The sequence below is a fragment of the Erythrolamprus reginae genome, chromosome 1 (assembly GCF_031021105.1).
Source record: "Erythrolamprus reginae isolate rEryReg1 chromosome 1, rEryReg1.hap1, whole genome shotgun sequence".
Taxonomy (NCBI): domain Eukaryota; kingdom Metazoa; phylum Chordata; class Lepidosauria; order Squamata; family Dipsadidae; genus Erythrolamprus; species Erythrolamprus reginae.
In genome coordinates this window covers 330,747,775-330,770,756 of record NC_091950.1, presented here as the reverse complement: position 1 = coordinate 330,770,756, position 22,982 = coordinate 330,747,775, and the positions used below count along the sequence as shown (strand labels likewise).

General features: G+C 37.2%; 1 protein-coding gene across 5 annotated transcripts in view; it reads left to right on the top strand.

The window, feature by feature from the left end:
- Positions 1–22,982, top strand: part of LOC139157255 (uncharacterized) — a 76,357-nt gene that overhangs the window by 31,391 nt on the left and 21,984 nt on the right. For 4 of the 5 annotated variants that reach the window (XM_070733830.1, XM_070733832.1, XM_070733834.1 and 1 more), the window contains 3 exons: positions 1,169–1,307; positions 2,659–2,750; positions 10,939–11,043. In XM_070733830.1, the coding sequence (XP_070589931.1) occupies positions 1,169–1,307; positions 2,659–2,750; positions 10,939–11,043 (336 nt within the window). The remainder of the gene's footprint in view (positions 1–1,168; positions 1,308–2,658; positions 2,751–10,938; positions 11,044–22,982) is intronic. The other variant, XM_070733833.1, reaches the window with a different exon arrangement.

Genomic DNA, 22,982 nt, shown 5'->3' with positions numbered 1-22,982 from the left:
TGTATTATCACTTGCATACTTCAGTGAACCAGTTCTCAGCTCCTAATCCATGCCTCCAAACTAGTTGACTAACAGGGAGGTGGGGAAAGAGGTGACAAGGGGACTTAAGTAGGAGATGCTGCAGTAGACCACTGGTGGTCCATAGACCATGTTTGAGAATCATTCAACAATGTATAACACTGTTCTACAAATTTTCAACTTTTTTTAGTTTCAGAAATGAAATGTGCCATTGCTTAATAATTTCACATGCTGAATTCAAATATAATAATGAAATTTGTTAGCTGGCTCTAGTTTTCATGCAATGGACAGTTTACATTTTCCAATTACAGGTAATAAGCAAATAATGCACCAAAACTCAATCCACATGAATTACAGTATATGTGTGGCACCCAGATTTATTTTGGTCTCTTATTTTGCAGCCGAAATACAAGTTATAGGCTTTCTTAATCATGGTTGTGATCCTTCGTTTTTGAGATGCAAAAGTAACTTCACCACAAATATAGCAGAAATTATCTACTTTATTTAAACAGGTTCAAGGCATAATTAAATTTATTAGCATAAAACAATGTTTAAAGACGCTGTCTAACTCGCCAAGCAAAAGATACCGTGACTTTTATAGAATTTGGTGACGTATGATTAGCTAATATTGCATCATCTTGGTACGCATGGCAGTTTTCTACTTCATTAGTTGGCTGCTTATGTCATGGAAACTAGAGCTAATATAAATTTTCAAATTTTATGTTCATGTTTAGCATCCCAAAATTATGTAAGAATAGCTGTTTTCATGCTTGCAACTTTTTACCTGTAGAACAGTGAATTAATTGAATTGATTTTATTTGGCAATACAGTAAATGTATTCTTCTACTAATGCGGTTCTAATATGATTTCAGTTGTTTTATGGCAGGATCTTCTGAAAAAATCAGATATAGGTGTTCAGTGTTACTTTTGAAAAGCTACATATGTAGTTGCTGCAGAAATCACAATGTCTATATGCTCTTGTCTCAAGTAGTATCCCAACAACTTTAGAACCTCCATTTCTACTTAGCATGCTTGCCTCATTTATAAAGACATTTGTGCTTGATATAGGTAAATCTTATATTTCATACAGATGCTCCTTAACTAATCACACATTTTAAAGAATGTTTTTCTTCCATTCCTTTTTTTTAAGGTTACTGGATTGCAGAATGAACTAACTAAACTTGGAATCATAAAGAACCAGCAAGATTATGAAAACTTTTGGAAATTTGCTTGGGAGGATGTTCCTGGTCCAAAGATCAAGGAGAAGATTCCTGATATAAAAGCGAAAAGCTGAGTAGCTTCATAATTTCTGGAAATAAGTTTCATCTGTACAGGAAAAGCAGACACCTATTTTATTTATTCATTTGCTTGCCAATATTCTAAATAAGGGAATCACTCCCTAAGAGGTGGTTCTCAACCTTTCTAATGCCGTGACCCCTTAATACAGTTCCTCATGTTTTGGTGACCCCCAAACATAAATCTAGCGCCAGTTCTCCCAACAGAGCTTTTAAGCTGATTGGCAGGAAGGACATCCTCAGTGAAGGGCTACCAAAATTTTTACTACCACACTGTGGGCATGGCTTATGCAGGATGCCCTGCATTTTCTTTCAACATCTTTCAGTGCAAATAGGATACTCTGGGGTGGAGCTCCATTTTCGCTACCCCACTGCATTCGCCCCCTCCCCTTCCCCGTCTGGGCAGTAGCCCACCCCTGGACACCCCCACTGTAAACACCTGATTGGTCGGATTGTAAAAATATGTTCCAAGGCGCCAGAATAGAAGCTTTACTTCCTAACATCATGGGGAATTTGTCTTTTCCCGTGGTCTTAGACGACCCCTGTGAAATGGTCATATGACCCCCCCAAAGGGGTCCCGACCCCCAGGTTGAGAACCACTGAGAGGATCTTGTGAGCGTTTACATTGTTAAAATGCAAGATTAAAGCCAAGTTAAATAAATAATAAATTAATTTGAAATGCACGTAATCTCACCGGCAAAGTGGCATCTAGGAGAAGGAAAATATGGGTTGGATTATGGATACTAGCAATTTCATTTGTCCAAGTCATACTATCTTCATTACTCTATACATAGACACAGCCATGAGGAAATCCCTGAAATATGTTCACTTCACCCATCTTTGTCAGAATTTACTTAAATATTTCCCCCTCTAGATACATTTTTTAAAAAATTGATTGATTGAACCTTATAATCACCTATCTCACAATGGCAACTCTGGGGATCTAACCACAAATAAAAACAAGCAAGCTGACAAACAGTAATACAGAGTAAAAAAAAATTACACCAAGAGAAAACCCCTGAAGAGAACAATCAACAAAATCCTTCCATGGACCATCTAGCCTTCTAGGCCCCAAGCCCTGGAGCACATTTAGGTCTTAAACACTTCACAAAAGCCCAGAAGATTGAGGCTAATCTAATCTCTGATTTTACAGAAAGCAGGTAGTTTGACATAAAATGCACACTTCCTAAATCCTATTGAAAAACACAATTAGTGAAATCTGTAATAAAACTGTTGTATTATACAAAATGTTCCGCTGATAATTTTGTTTCAGCTGGTGAAAATAAATTTAGTTCTGCTATATACATCAGAGCTTCAATATTTACTTTCTCTTTCCAATCTCTAGTGTCCGCTGCTAAACCTTTACTTGTCTCTACTCCAACTGGAATCAAGCCACTGCAGCAAGTTAAAAGCTTTCCAAATAGCAGCCTGAAAAAAGTAAGTACATTTTAAAAATCTATTTATAACCTTTTTATTTTTAAATGCTCTGCTTTAATTTAGGAAATTTTTACTTTTCATCTACAAAACAGCTGTGAAATTGTTTTTCGACCACTTAATTTCATTACCAACTAATTTTGTACAATGACAATAAAGGTTTTGATTTTAATTCAGTTTTATACAATGAGGACCTTTCTCTAATCTAGTCTCTTCTAATATATTGGGTCCATTAAGCCCCTGTTTAGAGAAAGCTGCAATAAAGAGTGAATAAAGATTGCTATTACAAAATGTTTCTTGTGAAAAAGACCCAGTAATTCATTTGCTCTTGACTTAATACTCCATATCTATGTACAGTAATCTGTCGCTACTTCGCGCTTCATCTTTTGTGGATTCACTACTTCACGGGTTTTCAAAGGGGGATTAAATCCATTGAAAATTTTAAATCCTTTAAAAATTGATAAAATTCTTCTTCAGTACTACTCTACTCTATTATAGAAATTGGTGGGATATCACATGTAGTTCCAGATGAGAAACATTATAGAATGACTGTTTAATGCAAAGGGTAGATTTTAAAAGTCCAAATACTCGTTAAATACATTAAAAAATATCTTTCCTCTACTTCACGGAAATTCGTTTTTTCACGGGTGGTCTTGGAACGCATCCCCCCGCGAAAAACGAGGGATCACTGTCTCTGAAATGCTGCCTACTACAACCAATTTGCAGTAGTGAGATGGTATCATCTCCTATATCTTCTCTACTATATCCTATATAACCTTCATGGTGTATTATTGTATATTGGACAAAATAAATAAATAAAATAGAGCAGGGGTGCAGGCTATATGCGTCACATGCTGGCCACACCTGATTCAGTGAAGGGGAAAAAAGTTATGATGTGTTATGTGACGACACGTGATGACATGAGTTTGACACCCCTGATCTAAAGCCAATGTTATATAGGGATTTCTCAAAGTATGTGATTTTTGAAATAACATCTGCTGAAAGATATGTGGTTTCTGAGTAAGAAATGATGAAAGGGAATAAATAATATACACTGTTCAGTTTTATTTAATTTTGTTAGTACAAGCAGGCCTCTCCCAATATAAAGTTTTAATTAATATTACAAATAGCTCAAATGGAGAAACGCAGTAGACAAATGGTTGGGAGGGATTTTGTGGTAAAATATGAGTAGTTAACAGATCGCTAAACTACTATTCAATCATCATAAGACTTAGTCTTTCATATTTGTCTAGTCCAAGGTTTTCCAAAGCGGTCAGTATCAACCCCCATGTTTGGGAGTCACTGAACAATTTGAAACTTTTTGAAGGAGCTGATGAGCTGAAGTTGGGGACCCCCGGTCTAATCCTTTTGACAAATGTATCTAGTCTATCTACATATGGAAAGCATTTTCTGTGACAATAAAGGGACATTTGTCTAAGGTGATTCCAGGAGCTCTCGTCATTCAGAATGATACCAAAATGCTATACTTTGGTTTGCAAGTAAAATCTTTTCAGAATATGCCTTGGAAATTCTTCTGTGGATGCCTTCTAGTTGACATCTGTAATTGCTCCCCAAAGGAGGGAGGATTAGGGGAGATGTCACCAAACCGTTAGGAGGCCCTTCTTGCCTTTCATCCCGCCCCAGTCAAAGGTAGGCCACATGGACCCATGTTTGCCTGGCCTAAAATAAATATATCTTGGCTGAATCCTTATTACTGTGAGGCAGAGCGAATCAAGGGAAATTGTTCACATGTATGTGAGAGAAATAAAATGGAGGAATGAAAAAGCCCCTTTTCATACATTTGAATAGCCACTGTCTTTTGGAACTGAAATCAGATGCATTTCAGGTTATCACCCAAGAAATAAACTCTTCAAACTAATCAACGTATTAGTGGAAATAATTAATAGAAATGAGGCAATTTTTAATGATCTAACTTTATATGTTCATCTACCAAGATTTACCAATTTGAATTATGTTTTCTGAACAAATGATAATTAACCTACGATACCTACAGAGTGTGAACATAGTTGATTTCTTTTCTTTTTGTATAAGTAATTTTAAATAGTAGAGCAAATACTGTAATAGAAAATGGATTAAAATGCTAACAAATCATCATCCTTCCACATATTTCATATTAGTTATATACAGTATTTCAATAATATTTCATAATAGTAGAAAGAAGCAAATTAGCAGGGGGGGGGTTAACTTTGGAAAAGCAATGGGATCAGATGGCAAATGACAAAAATGTGCTTAATAAACACACATATGAAACAACCTTTTTTCAGAATTAAGGCACATTTAAAAAAAAGGATCGATATTTCTCAATTTTGATGTGTTTCTGAATCTGTTAATAGTAATCCCAGATATGCTATAGAAATATACAGTTTGATAATGATGGTGTGGAAAAATTCAACTAGCCCAGATTTGCAAGGAAGGAGAAACATTTTGAAATAACAACAAATGATTTTGTAAACAAGTTTAGTGCAAACACTCAAACATTGGTTTATAAATGTGACTTCCAAAAGAGAATATTTAATTCTATGTATGATAAGAAGCATTTCTCAGGGATGCAAGAAAATTATTGAATTGGACTACAAGTTTCAAAACTAAATATAAATGTACATTTTAGTTAGATTATGAGATTCATCATTCCAGTCTATTAGTTTAATGTGGATAGAGGATATTAGCTCTAGTTCACATTTCTGTGCAGAATCTTGGCAACTTTTAAAACTTTATAGTGCTTGTATAAATGTTATGTTTTACTTTGTGAATATTAATAACCTCATTGTAATGCAATTCTTAATTGGACTGATGGACAGATTCTTGCAACATTGTGAGATGGAGTATGGTTCCAATTGACTAGTCTATATTAAATGTTGACTTGCGTGATGTGTATATGTATGTATACACAGACACACACACACATAGATGCTTACATACATATGTACATATTGTATATACAATTCAAGAGAACCAATGATAATGAGGTTAAATTGAATGTTTTCTACACACTTGCCTTAAGGATATACTGCTTTGTGTGCCATCTGACCTTAGTTGTGAAGGTATTACTAATGATGTGCTAGTTCTCAAGGATGTATCAGCATGCTGCAGCTAACACCAATAGTATCGCTCACTCCAGTGCTGGCACACTTTGACTGCTTAGTGCAAAAATCTGTCACTAAAAAGATTCTGAAGGGATGAGAGACAAACTTAGGTGTGTTGTTTATCTTACTGTGGAAATGCAATCCACGTGTGCTCGGAGAACAAGTGTTTTTGAAAAAGACCCAGACATTTTTATATTGTGTGGTTTGTTTTATTCTGGTAATTGTCATTGCCTTACTCACTGGCATTTCTTTCATAAATCCAGATAAGAGAGAGATTGGGTTTGATTTTTTCCCTCTGAAAGAGCAGTTTCAATCTTGAGCTGATGTGCTTCTTGATCCTGAGCAATCAGGATCTTTATTGGGCGCCAAGGACCAGACAGACAATAGTATAAATTCATACCCCAGAATTATGCACTTCTTCCTGAATCAATCAGATCCTGCAGCATTTGTTCATGATTTGGCTCCATCATGATAGTAGAATGCTGTAGTATGTCCTATTAAAGAAATAAGAGTATCTAGGAGTTTTGTTGGGTAAAAATTGCAGTAGTAAGGCTGCTCATTCATGCATAGTATGGCAATCAAATCCTACTTTGGTGGTCAACTGTCTCTAGCAATTGTTTCCTAGTGTTTTAACCTTTTAAAATAGCAAATAGCTTGGGATAGGACTATCCAGGGAACTGCCTTTCTTATGAGGAACCTGTTTAGCTGTCTCTTTATTTAACCTTTTTTTTAGAAGGATGAAGATTATGATTTTTTTTGGAAAAAAATATTTTAACTGGGACATTAACAGTTTATTAATTAGCTTTCAGATAGATGTTTGCTGTTCTTTTGGCTAACAAACTTCATTCTTCAATGAAAAGATGCAATACAAGCATAGTAAATATATTTTTCCATCCTTGAAAAAAAGTCTGGTGAGATCTTGTATGAATTTCTTGAGCATTTTAGCTTTCTTTCTCCAGGCTCCCATTCTGTATTAGTTCACTTTGCTTTCGCTGTCTTGCTTTCATCCTTTAATTCTGTTGTCTCTATCTTCTTTTATCAACTTTAATTCTTCCTTCCTGCCCCTAAAACATTCTTGATAAAGTTTTTTCTTAACTTATTTAACACTTTGCTTCAGATTTTCTTCAGCTCCAAATTTGGCTTCAGCTTCTTATCTGTTCATGAATTCCAGCAAGCACGATTGTGGTTCGGTCCAGTCTGAGTTTGAGAAATTTCAAATTATGTTCCTAAGCTTAGTGGGGAGCAAATTTCTTCTATTTGTCTTAGTACTCCTTCTTGCTCTTCCTCAAGTCCAAAATTTCTGCTACTTTTTTGTATCTGCTGAAAATATTATTGCTTCACTGCTCCCATTCTTTGAAAGGATTCTTTGCAGCCTATAGTTTGCAGTTTGCTTTTCATCTTACCTTTTATTTTTGGAACGTCAGTTTTTCTCACCAGCTTTTTATATTTCTTCCCAACCTGTTTTTCCACTATTGAATATTCTCCAAATCTCTACTCCTCATTGCCTTACCAACTTTATCATCTGTTGGTTTATCAAAACCTGTTGTTTTTCAAAATACATTAAATACACTCTGCCTCTGGTTGTCTTGCTTCCCTTATTAGATTAGATCAACTTCACATTGATATTTCTTCAAAACTGGGAAAATAATTTTCATTTTTCATTACTGAAATCCTCATTTAGGGGATTTAGAATTTGGGCATTCCATGCCTTGATTGTAATATTCTTAAGCTTCCTATTGATAATCTATTCTGCAGTTAAGATACTTGAGGTCAGGTTTGGGCTGTTATTAGATATGAGTTTTGGGGGATTAGAATCAAGAAATAAATGCATTTTGTTTAGTTCTATTTGTAAATCATGTGTGTGTTAGAGAGTAAAGAACAGAAATGTATTGTTTACAATGGAAGTGTAAAATAGAAGTGTAAAATACATGTACCACAGATTCAACAAGAGTAATATGCTGTCCTCTCTTTGTTCAGCTGGGTTGTGCTTAAATTAAACAACCTGTTGTAACACAGATGTTTGTAGTAGTAGATGTAGATTTTGCTCTGGGAGAATCAAGGTGCAACAACTTCTTGACTTACTAGGAATCTTAGATTTGTGAACTAATGTGTTTGGAAAACAATTTCCATTTTAAATTTTGCAAATGTTGCTGCTTTTTATAAATTTAACAAAGTATTCTAGGATTTCCAAATTACAAATTTTAAATTATGAAAATATGTGAATGGACTGGATTAAATTAGCTACACCACAGCTGTAACCTTTCTGCTAGTTTGATACTCGTATATTGTTTTCATACCAATTTTTGTGACATCCCCATGAAATAGAAGCAAGCTTATGTTCACAGGTGTCACTGTTTTGAAATAATGAGTTTTCATGAAACATTGTTTGGTTTATTCTTCCTTTCTAATTTATGATTGCATTAGTTTGCCATGGATTCTCCAAAGGGCTGAAATATCTATTCAGTTGGCCATTGAATGAACTGTCTTTACATCTACGTGCGATGGCATCATAGCACTATGTGTGATGGCATAATAAAAGCACTGATTCATAGGTTATATTCATAAGGTCTAAGACAGGGTTATCAAACTCCCGGGCCACAGGTTGGATGTGTCATGCCCTGGCAGAGGTGGGCTGCTAAGGTGGAACAGTGACTTGTGCTTGCCCCCGTGGCTCTGAGACTTTAAGGCTCTATCTAATTATTCACAACTCATAGAAAGAAACACAGGTTTGCTTAATTAACATTTGTTCATAAACTCTTAGAAGTATTAGATTCCCCACTTTTAGTTTATTGCTAAAAACACAAGCACATCTGCGTTTTTACACGCAATTCTGATACCTGCACAGCTGCAGTGGCAGAATTGCGCTGGAGTCCGCTAGCACTCAGAGCCACGGGGGCAAACACACGTCACCGTTGCACCTTAGCATCCCACCTCTGGGCCCTGGCCACATCAGGTTTAGTGAAGGGGGAGAAAGTCCCGATATGTCACATGACACCACCAGACAACATGAGTTTGACACCACTGACCTAAGAGGAGAATTAAAATGCATTTCATCTCTTTGCATAAATGTCTGACCTGTTTATGAATCCCTTTTATTTCCTTTGTTCCTACTTCTTAATATGGTAAATGATTTAGCTTTACTAGATAAATGGTCAAAACAATGGAAACTGCAGTTTAATGTTTCCAAATATAAAATAATGCACTTGGGGAAAAGGAATCCTCAATCTGAGTATTGTATTGGCAGTTCTGTGTTAGCAAAAACTTCAGAAGAAAAGGATTTAGGGGTAGTGATTTCTGACAGTCTTAAAATGGGTGAACAGTGCAGTCAGGCGGTAGGGAAAGCAAGTAGGATGCTTGGCTGCATAGCTAGAGGTATAACAAGCAGGAAGAGGGAGATTATGATCCCGCTATATAGAGTGCTGGTGAGACCACATTTGGAATACTGTGTTCAGTTCTGGAGACCTCACCTACAAAAAGATATTGACAAAATTGAACGGGTTCAAAGATGGGCTACAAGAATGGTGGAAGGTGTTAAGTATAAAACGTATCAGGAAAGACTTCATGAACTCAATCTGTATAGTCTGGAGGACAGAAGGAAAAGGGGGGACATGATCGAAACATTTAAATATGTTAAAGGGTTAAATAAGGTCCAGGAGGGAAGTGTTTTTAATAGGAAAGTGAACACAAGAACAAGGGGACACAATCTGAAGTTAGTTGGGGGAAAGATCAAAAGCAACATGAGAAAATATTATTTTACTGAAAGAGTAGTAGATCCTTGGAACAAACTTCCAGCAGACGCGGTAGATAAATCCACAGTAACTGAATTTAAACATGCCTGGGATAAACATATATCCATCCTAAGATAAAATACAGAAAATAGTGTAAGGGCAGACTAGATGGACCATGAGGTCTATGTTTCTATATTTCTTCATAACATATGCAGTTGTTGAAATACTGATGACATTTCATTCTCAGTCCTTGCAAGTTTGGCTTGCATGCACTTCTAAATTATGTTCCCAGAATCCTGAAAATAGAAGAATGAAATTCTGTAGAGATTTTTGTTTGTTTGTTTTGGGAAGTTCCATTTAGAATATTTTCCAGTAACTGGAGAAGTAATATAGTAATAAACTAAAAGTGGGGAATCTGATACTTCTCAGAGGTTGTGATACAAATGTCAAATAAGCTTACTTGTGTTTCTTTCTATGAGTTGTGAATAACTGGATAAAGCCTTAGAATCCCTTAGCTGGAAGATCTCAGTTTAGGACAGTTTGTTTTCAGTAAATAATCTTATTTGGGTATAACTCATAATAATATTAACAATTTCCCTTGGTGAAAAAAGAAAGGCTACGGTTAATTTTAATCCTATTTTTTCTTCTGTTTGTTTGGCATTTTATAAACTACTTTGTGTTGGCTATAATGAAATAATGATTATAAGTTATTTTAAAAATGAGGAATCTATGCAGTGGTCTGCATTTGCTGGTAAATGGACAAATCCAGTGGAACAGATTTTCTTCCCATGCGATCCGCCTATATCCATTTCAGATCTAACCTAAATAACTAGGTGGGGTAATTGCTAAAAAAGATTTGCGATTATAAAAGAAATGTCTTCTTGCTTAAGTTGCATTAGATGCAGTCCATGAAAAAAAATTCACTTGAAAAGATATATTTAAACATTACATCTGTGCAGATCCAGTGTATAAATCTCCTCCAAAACCCATTAATAAAAAATAGTCAGTACTTAGCAGAGTGTACTATTTCCTTGGTTAAGAGAGGCTAATCAAGTTTATGTTATCGTTGAGTTTTTAATACTATGGAAACAAATATGTAGGACTCAATAAAATTGATGAAATGCATCGCATTATATAAACTTATGTTTTATCCTAATGCTCATAAAATTAGATTAAATAGTTGTATTTGTGAATAGATTATTCATTTTTTAATTATTATTTTTCAAGGGTAGGGCTTAAACAATTTCGTATTTTCATAATGAATGAATGATCTCTTTGCTACTAAATGAATTAATTTTATTCTAGTTTTCTCTAAGAGTAAAAAATAATCATTCATTGTCCCCTTCCTAATTTTCACAGCAGACTGCAGATCTTTTTTTGCAGTCTGTGGATACTTGCTGCCCATCGACTCCTACCAAAATGAAGATGAAAAGCCAGCAGCAAATGGAACAAATGTTTTCCAAGGTAAGGGGGGTAGGATTGGTCCTTTCTACCATTTGAAACAACTGGCTTAATGTTGGTGATGATGAGACAGCTAACATTTTGCTGCTGTATAAAATATTGTTTAACCATTCAAAAATATTTTTTTCTGTGATCACATATTCAGAGTTGCATGAAGGAGTTTGAATACTGAAAATATGTGCGAGGTCAGCTAATACTTATACAGTGATACCTCGTCTTACAAACGCCTCATCATACAAACTTTTCGAGATACAAACCCGGGGTTTAAGATTTTTTTGCCTCTTCTTACAAACTATTTTCACCTTACAAACCCACCGCCGCCTCTGGGATGCCCCACATTGCAAAAACACCGAAGTCCTCGAAATCCCACCTCCGGACCTCTGTGTTTTTGCGATGCTGCAATTTCACTGAGGCTCCCCTCGCTGGGAAGCACCACCTCCGGACTTCCGTTGCCAGCGAAGTGCCCGTTTTTGCGCTGCTGGAATTTCCCTGCTGGGATTCCCCTGCAGCATCACAAAAACACAGATGTCCGGAGGTGGGGTTTTCCATGGAGGGGATCCTCAAGGGGATCCCAGCAGCGCAAAAACGGGGGCTTTGCTGGCAAAAGGGGTGAATTTTGGGCTTGCACGCATTAATTGCTTTTCCATTGATTCCTATGAGAAACATTGTTTCGTCTTACAAACTTTTCACCTTAAGAACCTCGTCCCGGAACCAATTAAGTTTGTAAGACAAGGTATCACTGTATTATTATATTTTATAAATTAGTAATTAGACCGTTTTCTTCCCTTCTTTCTTTCTGACTAGAGTTCTGTGGCTTTCTGTTCTGCTACCTAGATAGATTTTCTATTCCTCTTTAAAGTTAGCATTTTTTGTCTTTCAAAGAATAATTCTTTCATTTCTAAATTTTGCTACGCTTTGGCATCCAACTGATCGTCATAAAGAATAAAAAGACAGAGGATTTCTAGGGTAAGATTTTGTTGACCTCAGGATATTCTCTAAGTTAATATGTGTATATAGTTGTTGCCCAAGATTATTCATAGGAGACTGCAATAATTGAATGGCTAGGATAAAGAACATAAACACTAGAAAGTTTTATACAGTAATACCTTATTAGTGAGACATAGGGCAAAAATTACACAATATGTTTTGTAATAATTAAGTTGACAGTTAATAACAGAAATTGAGAAGAAATAATTTAAGAGTGTGGTTGTTTCAAATATGCAGCAAACATTCCAGATACTTTGAAAACATTCATGCTGAAAGTCTAATAATAGAAATGGTGGAAAAGTTAAATCACTTATACCTAAATAGGATGGTAGTCCATATAGGTATGCAACCCTGAAGCCATTTTGGAGCATCTTCAGGGCTGTGTCAGCAAGGCTGGTTGGAGCTGTGGGAATGGGAGAGGGGAATAGAGATAGCTGAGGACTTGTAGCCAAAATAAAATTATCTCTCCTGGGAATCAAGGACGTTCCCACCAGGTGCTGGGAGGTGTGAACTGAAACCAACTGGAATTGGAACTATGACCTGATTGCACCATGTGATAGGAATGCGGACTGGGGGATTTTTAATTTGGGTTTTCATCAGATGTGCCAATATGACATAACTAATAAATTTGGACGTTGAGGAGCACCTTGGCCTTGGAGTTTTGATTGCATTGGATCTGTTACTTGGAACCCTAACATATTGTTTGTTGAAGAGGTAGCAGTGTATAAACTAAATTATGCAGTATCATTAGGTGGTTCTAATCATTGACAAATCACTTTATGTATACAGGCAATCATCAACATATAACTGTAATGGAGCCTGACCAGTACAGTAGCATGTTGTAAAGATCGTTAAACAAACCATTGTTTGCTATACATATAGTCATCAAAGTGCAACCACAATTGAGCCCAAACTTTTTGATGTTAAGTGAAACAGCTGTTAAGTGAGATTTGCTCCATTTTATGAACTTTCTTACCACAGTTGTTAAGTGAAACACTGCAGTTGCTAAGTTCGTAACACGGTTGTTAAGTGAATCTGGCTTCCCCATTGATTTTGCTTGTCAGAAGATCACAGAAGGTGATCACATGATCCCGGCAGACTGCAACTGTCATAGATATGAGCCAGTTGCCAAATTCAGCAACTGAATTTTTATTTGGTGATCATGGAGATGCTGCAGCGGTTGTAAGTGTGAAAAGCATTCAGTTTTTCAATATTGTTGCAACTTTGAATAGTCACTAAACAGATGGTTGTAAGTTGAGGGATGCCTATAGTATGGATTTGCCAGAAACCTGAAGAAAATGCCAGTTTTAGGCAAAACCATAATAAAAATGTGATCACAGTACAGTACCTCTACTTAAGAACTTAATTTGTTCCGTGACCAGGTTCTTAAGTAGAAAAGTTTGTAAGCAGAAGCATTTTTTCCCTTAGGAATCAATGTAAAAGCAAATAATGCATGCAAACCCATTAGGAAAGAAATAAAAGCTCGGAATTTGGGTGGGAGGAGGAGGAAGGGGAAGAGGGGGAGGAGAGTCGCTTCCGAAGGAGAAGGTGAGGTGAGGGGAATCAAAAAAATCCAAAACTTTAAGGCTTTTAAAAAAGGGGGGGGGACTCTCTGTTCGCTCTGGGCTGCCAAAGCCTCCTTAAGCGCCACTGAAAGGCTCCTCTGGCAGCCCAGAAAAGCCCAAGGTGGCCGGGATTAAAGGGGTAATGGAAGGAAACTGGCCGGGCCTTCGTGCCGCTCTCAAATTTCCTGGGAAATTTTTCCGGCCTTGGGTTCTTAAGTAGAAAATGGTTCTTAATAAGAGGCAAAAAAATCTTGAACACCCGGTTCTTATCCAGGAAAGTTCTTAAGTAGAGGCGTTCTTAGGTAGAGGTACCACAGTACTCTATAAGCAGTAGTGGGTTGCTACGGGTACGGTAGAAATGCTGTACTGCATGCGCAACTTCAGTTGTCTTGCGTGCACGTGCATACGTACCAACATGTTTTGGTTTCTGTGCATGTGCAGGAAGCAAAGTCTCACAAGGGAACATGCGTGTGAGATATTTAGGTGTTTTTTTTGCTTCTGCACATGCGCCGAAGGAAAAAAACCCAAACCACCGAAATCTCGCGCGTTTGCCCCCTCGTGAGATTTTGCTTCCTGTGCGTGCGCAGAAGCAAAAAAAAGCTGGGATATGCGTGTGAACCAAAGCTGCGTGCACACCACACTGGTAACAGTGGTAATGGGAATCTGCCCCTGTCTATAAGCAGTCATAAATGGGCCTGACCTTATCCTGCAAATGACTTTGGATGAGCCCCGATAGTCAGAACTTCAAATCTGGTTTACAGAAGTCCCCTTTGTCAAGTCAGTTGTAAGTTTGAACTGTCACTAAGTTACCAGTCCTACATCGAGAACTACCTGCAGTTTGCATAACCATCTTTTAGTAAGTGGAGACCAGCTTACAGCATATATGCACAAATGGCAGGTGGATGGAAAGTACATAATTTAAGACAGTGTTTCCCAACCTTGGCAACTTGAAGATATTTGGACTTCAACTCCCAGAATTCTCCAGCCAGCAAATGCTGGCTGGGGAATTCTGGGAGTTGAAGTCCAGATACCTTCAAGTTGTCAAGGTTGGGAAACACTGATTTAAGATTTAGCTCATCTGCACATTTGCTTCTTTTTGGTCCATTGTGGTTGTTCTGTGTAGGGTCTTGTTGAAATGCTTCTTCAAAGCATCTTGAGAACAGCTTGCTTTGTCAGGGATGGAGGAAAGAAATAATTTCTTTTTCCCTGTGGTTCACACTGGCTTCTCTCTTCCCTTTCCATCTCTCACACAGTCCTGGTATGTGCATTAGCTTTGAAATTAAGAAGCCTCCTCTTTACACCCCCAAACCTTAAAAGTGCTGCACCTAGCAGAAACCAATTGAAGCCTCATGGCCCACCTTCTCCACCACCAGCTGAATGAGCTGCTCTGAAGGTCACAGAACTGATATCAGGGAAGCCACCTGGATCCTCCTGTGGCAGCAATTGAATATGAAGGGAGGAGAAGTAGATAGATTGTACAGGCCATCTCTGTGAAAGAAATAGGGAGGAAGTGTTCATGAAACAATAAGATGATCCATGTGGTTCAGAAACTGACACCACCACCACCCCCCAAAAAAAATCCCAAAGTCTCACCATCCCAGCACTTACCGTTTTGCTATCTGCAGTTTTTGGCTGGAACCCTTGAAAATAACCTCTGTAATTTGTGATTTGATCCATAGTTACAAAATCTATAAATTATTAAATACAGGGATTTATTAAGAATTATTTGATGCCACATTGTGATAGAATAATAATTGGTAAGTATGACCTTTCCAGATAATTCTGTTTTTCAGATCTAGTCTTTACTTCCTCCATATTTAAACTTTCTTTTGTTAAAACGTGTGCTGTACTTATGGTATGTCATTTTAATACTGTAATCTGAACAAATTAAATTGTGTGCCCCTTCATATACCAATACTGTAGCAGAAGATGATGGGATAAATGGAGGACCTCATTGAATAATACCATTACATAATGGTTTGCTATGAAGGTAATATGTGTGCATTTTTAATATGAGCAATAGCATTTAGACTTAGGGTATATACTACTTCATGCTTTATAGCCCTCTCCATAGAGAGTAAGCATATTGCCCCCAACAATCCGGGTCCTCATTAATAGAATATTAATGGAATTCTTTATTGGCCAAGTGTGGTTGGACACACAAGGGATTTGTCTTGGTGCATATACTCTCGGTGAACATAAAAGAAAAGATACATTTGTCAAGAATCATGAGGTACAACACTTGATTGTGATGGTAGGGGTTAATGATTATAGGGGTCAAAATGAGGAAAAAATCTATATTAATAAAAATCTTAAGGATACAAGCAACAAGTTACAGTCATAAGTGGGAGGAAATGGGTGATAGGAATGATGAGAAAAAAGTAGTAGTAGTAGTAGTAGTAGTAGTAGTAGTAGTAGTAGTAGTAAATAATTTGACAGTGTTGAGGAAATTATTTGTTTAGCAGAGTGATGGTTTTTTGGGGGGGAAACTGTTCTTGTGTCTAGTTGTCTTGGTGTGCACTGCTCTATAGTGAGGTTTTGAGAGTAGTTGAAACAGTTTGTGTCCAGGATGTGAGGGGTCAGTAAATATTTTCACAGCCCTCTTTTTGACTCGTGCAATATACAGGTCCTCAATGGAAGGCAGGTTGGCAGCAATTGTTTTTTCTGCAGTTCTGATTATCCTCTGCAGTCTGTGTCGGTCTTGTTGGGTTGCAGAACCAAACCAGACAGTTATAGAGGTGCAGATGACAGACTCAATGATTCCTGTATCAGCAGCTCCTTGGGCAGTTTGAGCTTCCTGAGTTGGCGCAGAAAGAACATTCTTTGCTGTGCTTTTTTGATGATGTTATTGATGTTAGGTGACTCATTTTACCCACCTCGGAAGGATGGAAGGCTGAGTCAACTTTGAGCCTATACTGAGATTCAATCTGTCAAACTGCCGGCAGCCGGTAATCAGCAGAAGTAGCTTGCAGTACTGCACTCTAACCACTGCGCCACCGAGCAATGCAGACATCTATATGTCTTTTAGCTTTTTTATTTATTATCATATTGGTTAAAATGTTGGGAAACATTGCCAACCTTTTCTCAAATGAATTAACACCTGCTTTACAGGATTCAGAAATTAGTGGGGAAGTATGATAATTTATATAATTGTTTCCAAGTGCAAAACCTAAAAAGAATCAGAGCTGGTACAAAAATATAGAAATCCTTGACTTACGACCACAATTTCTGTGGCCAAGCAAGACAGTTGTTTGGCAAGTTTTGTTCCATTTCATGAACCTTCTTGCAACAGTTGCTAAAGGAATCACAACAGTTGTTAAGTTAGTAATATGGTTGTTAAGTGAATCTGGCTACTGCATTGACTTTCCTTATCAGAAGGTCACAAAAAGTAATCACATGATCCCAGATCATTGCAACTGTCATAAATACATGTCAATTGCCAATGGTCTGAACTTTGAGACCTGATCACGGGGATGCTGCCAACAGTTGTCGGAAAAATTGTTGCAAGTCATTTTTTTGGTGCCCTTGTAATAGCCAGTAAACAAATAGTTGTAAGTTGATGTTTACCAGTTTGTCTTTAACTTGAATGAACTCTTCCAAATCAGTTATACAGGCTACCCACTGCAATGAAGCTATGCGTGTGATCTAAATCCCAATTCCCAACCTTGTAATTATGTCATTGGCAAGATGTTGTAAGCTGCTCAGAGCATGTAAATTGTACAGCCCACCAAACAGCTAAGCATGTAATCAGTAGTGGAGAATAAGCAGCAGAAATATCCAGGAAGAATTGGATAATCCTCACAGGTCGGTCTTAGTGGAAAATCTATTTTGAATTAAGAGCAGACTCCTTTAGTGAAGGAAAATTTTATCCCATTCATAAAGGGTTTAGTGTATTATATTTTCCCTCCACAGAGCCAATCTATTTAATGTTGTGTTGGATCAGTTCCTATAATACCTAGTCCTAATGACCTTTGACTATGCTAGCTGGAGACTGTAGGAGCTGAAATCCAGTAAATCTACACTGTGTGAGTTGTGGAATTTTGTGAAGCAAAACTTTTGGTACCAGGTGTCACATCCAGTACATTGAGGAAAGGCAAGAACTACAGTGGGTAAGGTAACAAATTGCACCCACTTTGAGCCATGCTGGGGGGAAAAACTGAGATTTTTTTCTTTTTAATGGAATTGCCATATATTTATTGTAGGACTTACACTATAATTTTTACATATTTTATGCCTTGAACTACTTTAGAACCTTTTTTTAAATTGCATTACATTGAGGTAGTATTAAAATGTTGACTTCTAGATAGGGCATGTAAACGTATTAAACAATCTTCACCATTTGCAATATATGCCCTTTAGTCTTTTTAAACAAACTCAACTGCACTTTACTTTATAAAACATAGGATGTACAATAATGTTTGAAAATATTTTAAATGCCTGTTTTTTTTCATTATTAGTTTAGAGCAGGGGTAGGGAACGTTGGCTCTTCTATGACTTGTGGACTTCAACTCCCAGAATTCATGAGCCAATCATGCTAGCTCAGGAATTCTGGGAGTTGAAGTCCACAAGTCACAGAAGAGCCAACGTTCCCTACCCCTGGTTTAGAGGAACATATCGCTAATGGGACAGCAGGCTAATTTAATTCACCTTGATTTAGTTTAGTTCAGTATGCCTCCCACAGCAAGATTAGATTTTTCAGTATGAATAAAATACAACCAACAGTGGTGGTTATTACCTTTCCTCAAAAGCAAAGACTCTAATTAATGATGGCTTAATATATTCCATTGGTTTCACCTACACTGTTTTTTTTTACTTGCAAGATAACTGTCTGCAGTGTGACTTAGTGATTAGTAAGTGGATTTTCAATTACTGCTTCCTTTTTAAAATCCATTATCTAGATCAGTGTTTCCCAACGTTGGCAACTTGAAGATATCTGGACTTCAACTCCCAGAATTCCCCAGCCAGCGAACGATGGCTGGGGAATTCTGGGAGTTAAAGTCCAGATATCTTCAAGTTGCCAACGTTGGGAAACACTGATCTAGAAGACAGGAGGAAAATGAGAATCTTCTTATCCTACATACAACCCACATCTAGCTTCATTGTGCTTGTTTGAATGTAAACCGAACAATCAAGAGGACTAGCTGAATACTAGAACATTTATAATGATGAAATGAAAACTCTTGACCCTGATTTTTGACTAGCCTGGAAACAAGATATATGATGGCTGTAGGAGAGCAGATTTTCATTCTTCAAACCAATCTGAGCTTCAATGGAGTTAACCCTGAATGAGACATTTGCAGAGTGAAGTTATTAAGAAAATAGAACCCTTTGTGGTTCCACTTCATATCTAATTAAAGCCTCAACCTTTTCAAATTGGGATAAGATGCCATTGTTTTAGCATAGATCTATTTTTTAAAAAAATACTCAGCTCCTTTGCAGTGGGGAAGGGCAGCAGAGCCTAGAATATCTACCAAACAAAGAGAAGTGGACATAGATTTCTTTCCTTAGCAGCCCAGCATGGGGTGTCAGAGAAATCATTAGCAGGCTCATCTTGGTCTTTTCCCTTCCCTACACCTGCATTCCACCAAACCAAGACTGTCACTTTATGGAGCAGGAGGAGGCAGGTTTGACGCCATGAAACTCTGAGGGTAAGCTGACAGCTGCAGAGAGACAGACAGTAAAATGTAAAGAGGAGGAAGGCGAGGAGGATCACCTTTGAAGTCTACAAAGAAGAATGACTTTGACCACTTCCTTCTTTAATTAGTTGTCTCAGGTACATTAAGATATCTGCCAAAGAGGTAGCCTTTTTTGCAAGGGTGGAAAATATGGCAATAGAGTCCCACCCTCCCTTTCTTTTTGTTTGTGCATGGAATTGTTTTTCCATATAAGTAGAGATGGAGGGAACTAGAGATTGAGTAAAACTTTTCAACAGAATTTTCCTAGCTAAAAACTAACCCTGCATTTAATCATGAGCAAAGGACAACATTGATGTAATGTTTAGAAAATTGGATTCACCTAGAAGGAGGAAATCCAGAACTAAGGGTTTCTAAGGCAACAAATTTTCCATAGTTTGCCTTTGCAAAAAAAAAAAAGTTCTTATGTTATGATCTTTCTATCAAATTTAAGCTTTTGAATTATTCAGAAAGATGTGGGTAATAGTATACAGTTTTAAATCTCTTTAAATCCCATGAGCTAATTCCATTTTGTGTTGAAAAGGAGAAAATCAGTTTAATTTTTAAGATTAAAAAATAAATGTCTTTTGTTTTTTAAAAATGAAATGCAGTTGCAAACCAAAAGCTCTTTAGAGATTCTTTTTAAATTGATGTAATACTACACAAACAGTGTACACTGAAGCATACATATCTTTTTTGTAGATATTGTAACAGTTACTTGAACATGTAACTGGAGAAAAGTATTTTATAATGATGCTAATCATCCAAATAAAATGGGTCCAACTGAGCTACTGCAAAAAACTTTAGTTTATATTCTAGAGAAAGAAAATGAAATATTTGCTCCACTTTCATAGCAAATTAATTCAATAGTGTCAATCTGGAGCATATTTTAAAATACAGCAAAAAATTAAACTTTTAGGTAGAATGCTGCCTGTTCTCTTAAAAAATAAGTTTCTGATATTTAAAAAGAAATGACATACTAGTTTGAAACATGGTGGGGGGGAAATAAAATTCTTGAATAGTATCTTTCCTATAATGCAAAACACCTCTAACCTGGAACAAAGCACATTCCACTTATTCTTTGTAAAATCCCCAGAATTACTGAAAATGAGTAGTCAGCCATATAAATCTTCTAAATAAATAGGTACCTACAGATCTGGCTTATTATTTAGATCAATGGTTTAAAAAAAGTAATGTTGAATGTCATCAAGGGGTTAAAAAAGTTGTTGTGATAGCCACAATCATATGAAACTCATAAAACAGAGTAGAACTTTGATCACAGAGCTGTTACTTTTTTTCATTTTCTTCCGCCATGGACATCCTTGAGCGACATGCAAGGGGCCACACTCCAAAAAGTTTGCTTAGAATAGAAAAATAAGAGGGGAAATGACAGATAGATTTTATTTGTACTTAAAGTTTAAAATATTCCCTATGCATGTAATAAATTAGCTTGCTCATTAAACATTTCAATTTTAACACAATTCTGGGGATATCTCTCCAACCAGTGCTTTGGAAGAAATGCGTGAAGGTGAGGATTAGAGGTGAAACTCGAAAAATTAGAATACCATGCAAAAGTTCATTTATTTCAGCAACCTAAAAGGTGAAACATAATATATGAGACTCATTACATGCAAGGCAAGATAGTTCAATCCGTGATTTTTCATAATTGTGATGTTTATGGGGTATAGCTCATGAAAAACCCAAATCCACCATCACAGAAAATTAATATATTACATGCAATCAATAAAACAAGGAATATACATAGTACAATATCAGATTTCTGATAAGTATAAGCATGCATATGTACTCAGTTCTTGGTTTGGGCCCCTTTTGCAGCAATTACTGCCTGAATGCGGTGTGGCATGGAAGCTATCAGCCTGTGGCCCCTCTGAGGTGTTATGGAAGACCAGGATGCTTCAAATAGTGGCCTTCAGCTCTTCTGCATTGTTCAGTCTCATGTCTCTCATCTTTCTCTTGGCAATGTCCCATAGATTCTGTATGGGGTCCAGGTCAGACGAGTTTGTTGGCCAATCAAGCACAGTAATCCCATGGTCATTGAACCAGGTTTTGGTGCTTTTGGCGGTGTGGGTAGGTGCCAGGTCCTGCTGGAAAAGGAAGTCAGCATCCCCCTAAAGCCTGTCTGCACAAGGAAGCAGGGAGTGCTCAAAAATCTCCTGGTAGATGGCTGTGTTGACCCTGGATTTAATGAAGCACAGTGGACCAACACCAGCAGATAACATAACTCCTCAAATCAACACAGACTGTGGAAACTTTTGCATCTCATTTGGAAACCAAGGATCCCGAGTATGGAGGAAGAATAGAGAGGCACATATTGCAAGATGCTTGAAGTCCAGTGTGAAGTTCCCACAATCTGTTAATTTCCCAGAATTCTGGGAATTGAAGTCCATAAGTCTTAAAGTTGCCAAGTTTGAAGACCTCTGATCTATACACTCGCTAAGAATCTGTGACTGAAAAAGCTAACAATAAACTTTGTTCTGGCTTTGAGTTAGCAAGCCCTGTCCTCTAGCAGAAAGGCAAACTGTAAACCTGGGGGTATTTATTAATCTATGACTTTATGCATCACTTTAACAAATATGCCCAGTCTGTGCAAGTACCAAAGAATAAAATTGGCATTCTATTCACATTCCAATTTATTATGAACTGTGATGCTCCTTCATTTCAGTGGGCGAAGAGTCTAACCACTCCAAATCTTTCTCACTGAATTTAATAGGGCCAAGTTCCTTCCCTTCTTTTTGCTCTGCAACTTTTGAATTTAGATGCAAGAAAAGAGAAAATTAGGTAGGATTAAGATCAGAACATCAACATGTAGAAGATAGAAGGGGTATAGGTTGTGAATTAAAGACTATTTTTTTTAATTCAGAACATTTATTTATTTATTTATTAAGGTTATAGAGGAGATACTCATAGTAAAATATATCTATGAAAGAATAGAAAAGAAGATATAGCAATAGAACATATCAATGAAAGAATAGAAGAAGAGATATAGGAATAGAAGAAAGGTATAGGAGATGTCGGAGAGCAATAGGACAGGAGACGGAAGGCACTCTAGTACACTTGTACTCGCCCCTTACTGACCTCTTAGGAATCTGGATAGGTCAACCGTAGATAATCTAAGGGTAAAGTGTTGGGGGTTTGCGGATGACACTTCGACAACTCAGTTACTGAAATCATAGTTTTTACAGTTAAGTTTGGAGTGGTTAATATTAAGTTTAGATCTGTTGTGTGCTCTTGTGTTGTTGTGGTTGAAGCTGAAGTAGTCGCCGACAGGCAGGACGTTGCAGCATATGATCTTGTGGGCAATACTTAGATCATGTTTAAGGCGTCTTAGTTCTAGGCTTTCTAGGCCCAGGGTCAAGGGAAAGGGAGGGTTTTGCCTTCTCTTTCTGCTCAAGATCCCCATGCACAATTGGTGGGCCACTGTGTGACACAGAATGCTGGACTCAATGGTCTTCAGCATGGCTCTTCTTATGTTCTTATTTTATTGATGGCAGAAAGTTTGGGTCCTCAGACTTACAAGATTCTACTAATTTAGCCTTGCAAGATTCTATTAATAATAAAGAAGACTTAGCCCATCTAGTTGTTTCCTATCTAATTTGCCTAGAAGGGCTAACAGATGTGGCAAGGTACGAGTGTAGGGAAGCCAAGGAAGGAAGGTTGCAGTGCAATGCGCAGGAAGGTCAAGGATGGGGAATTACCA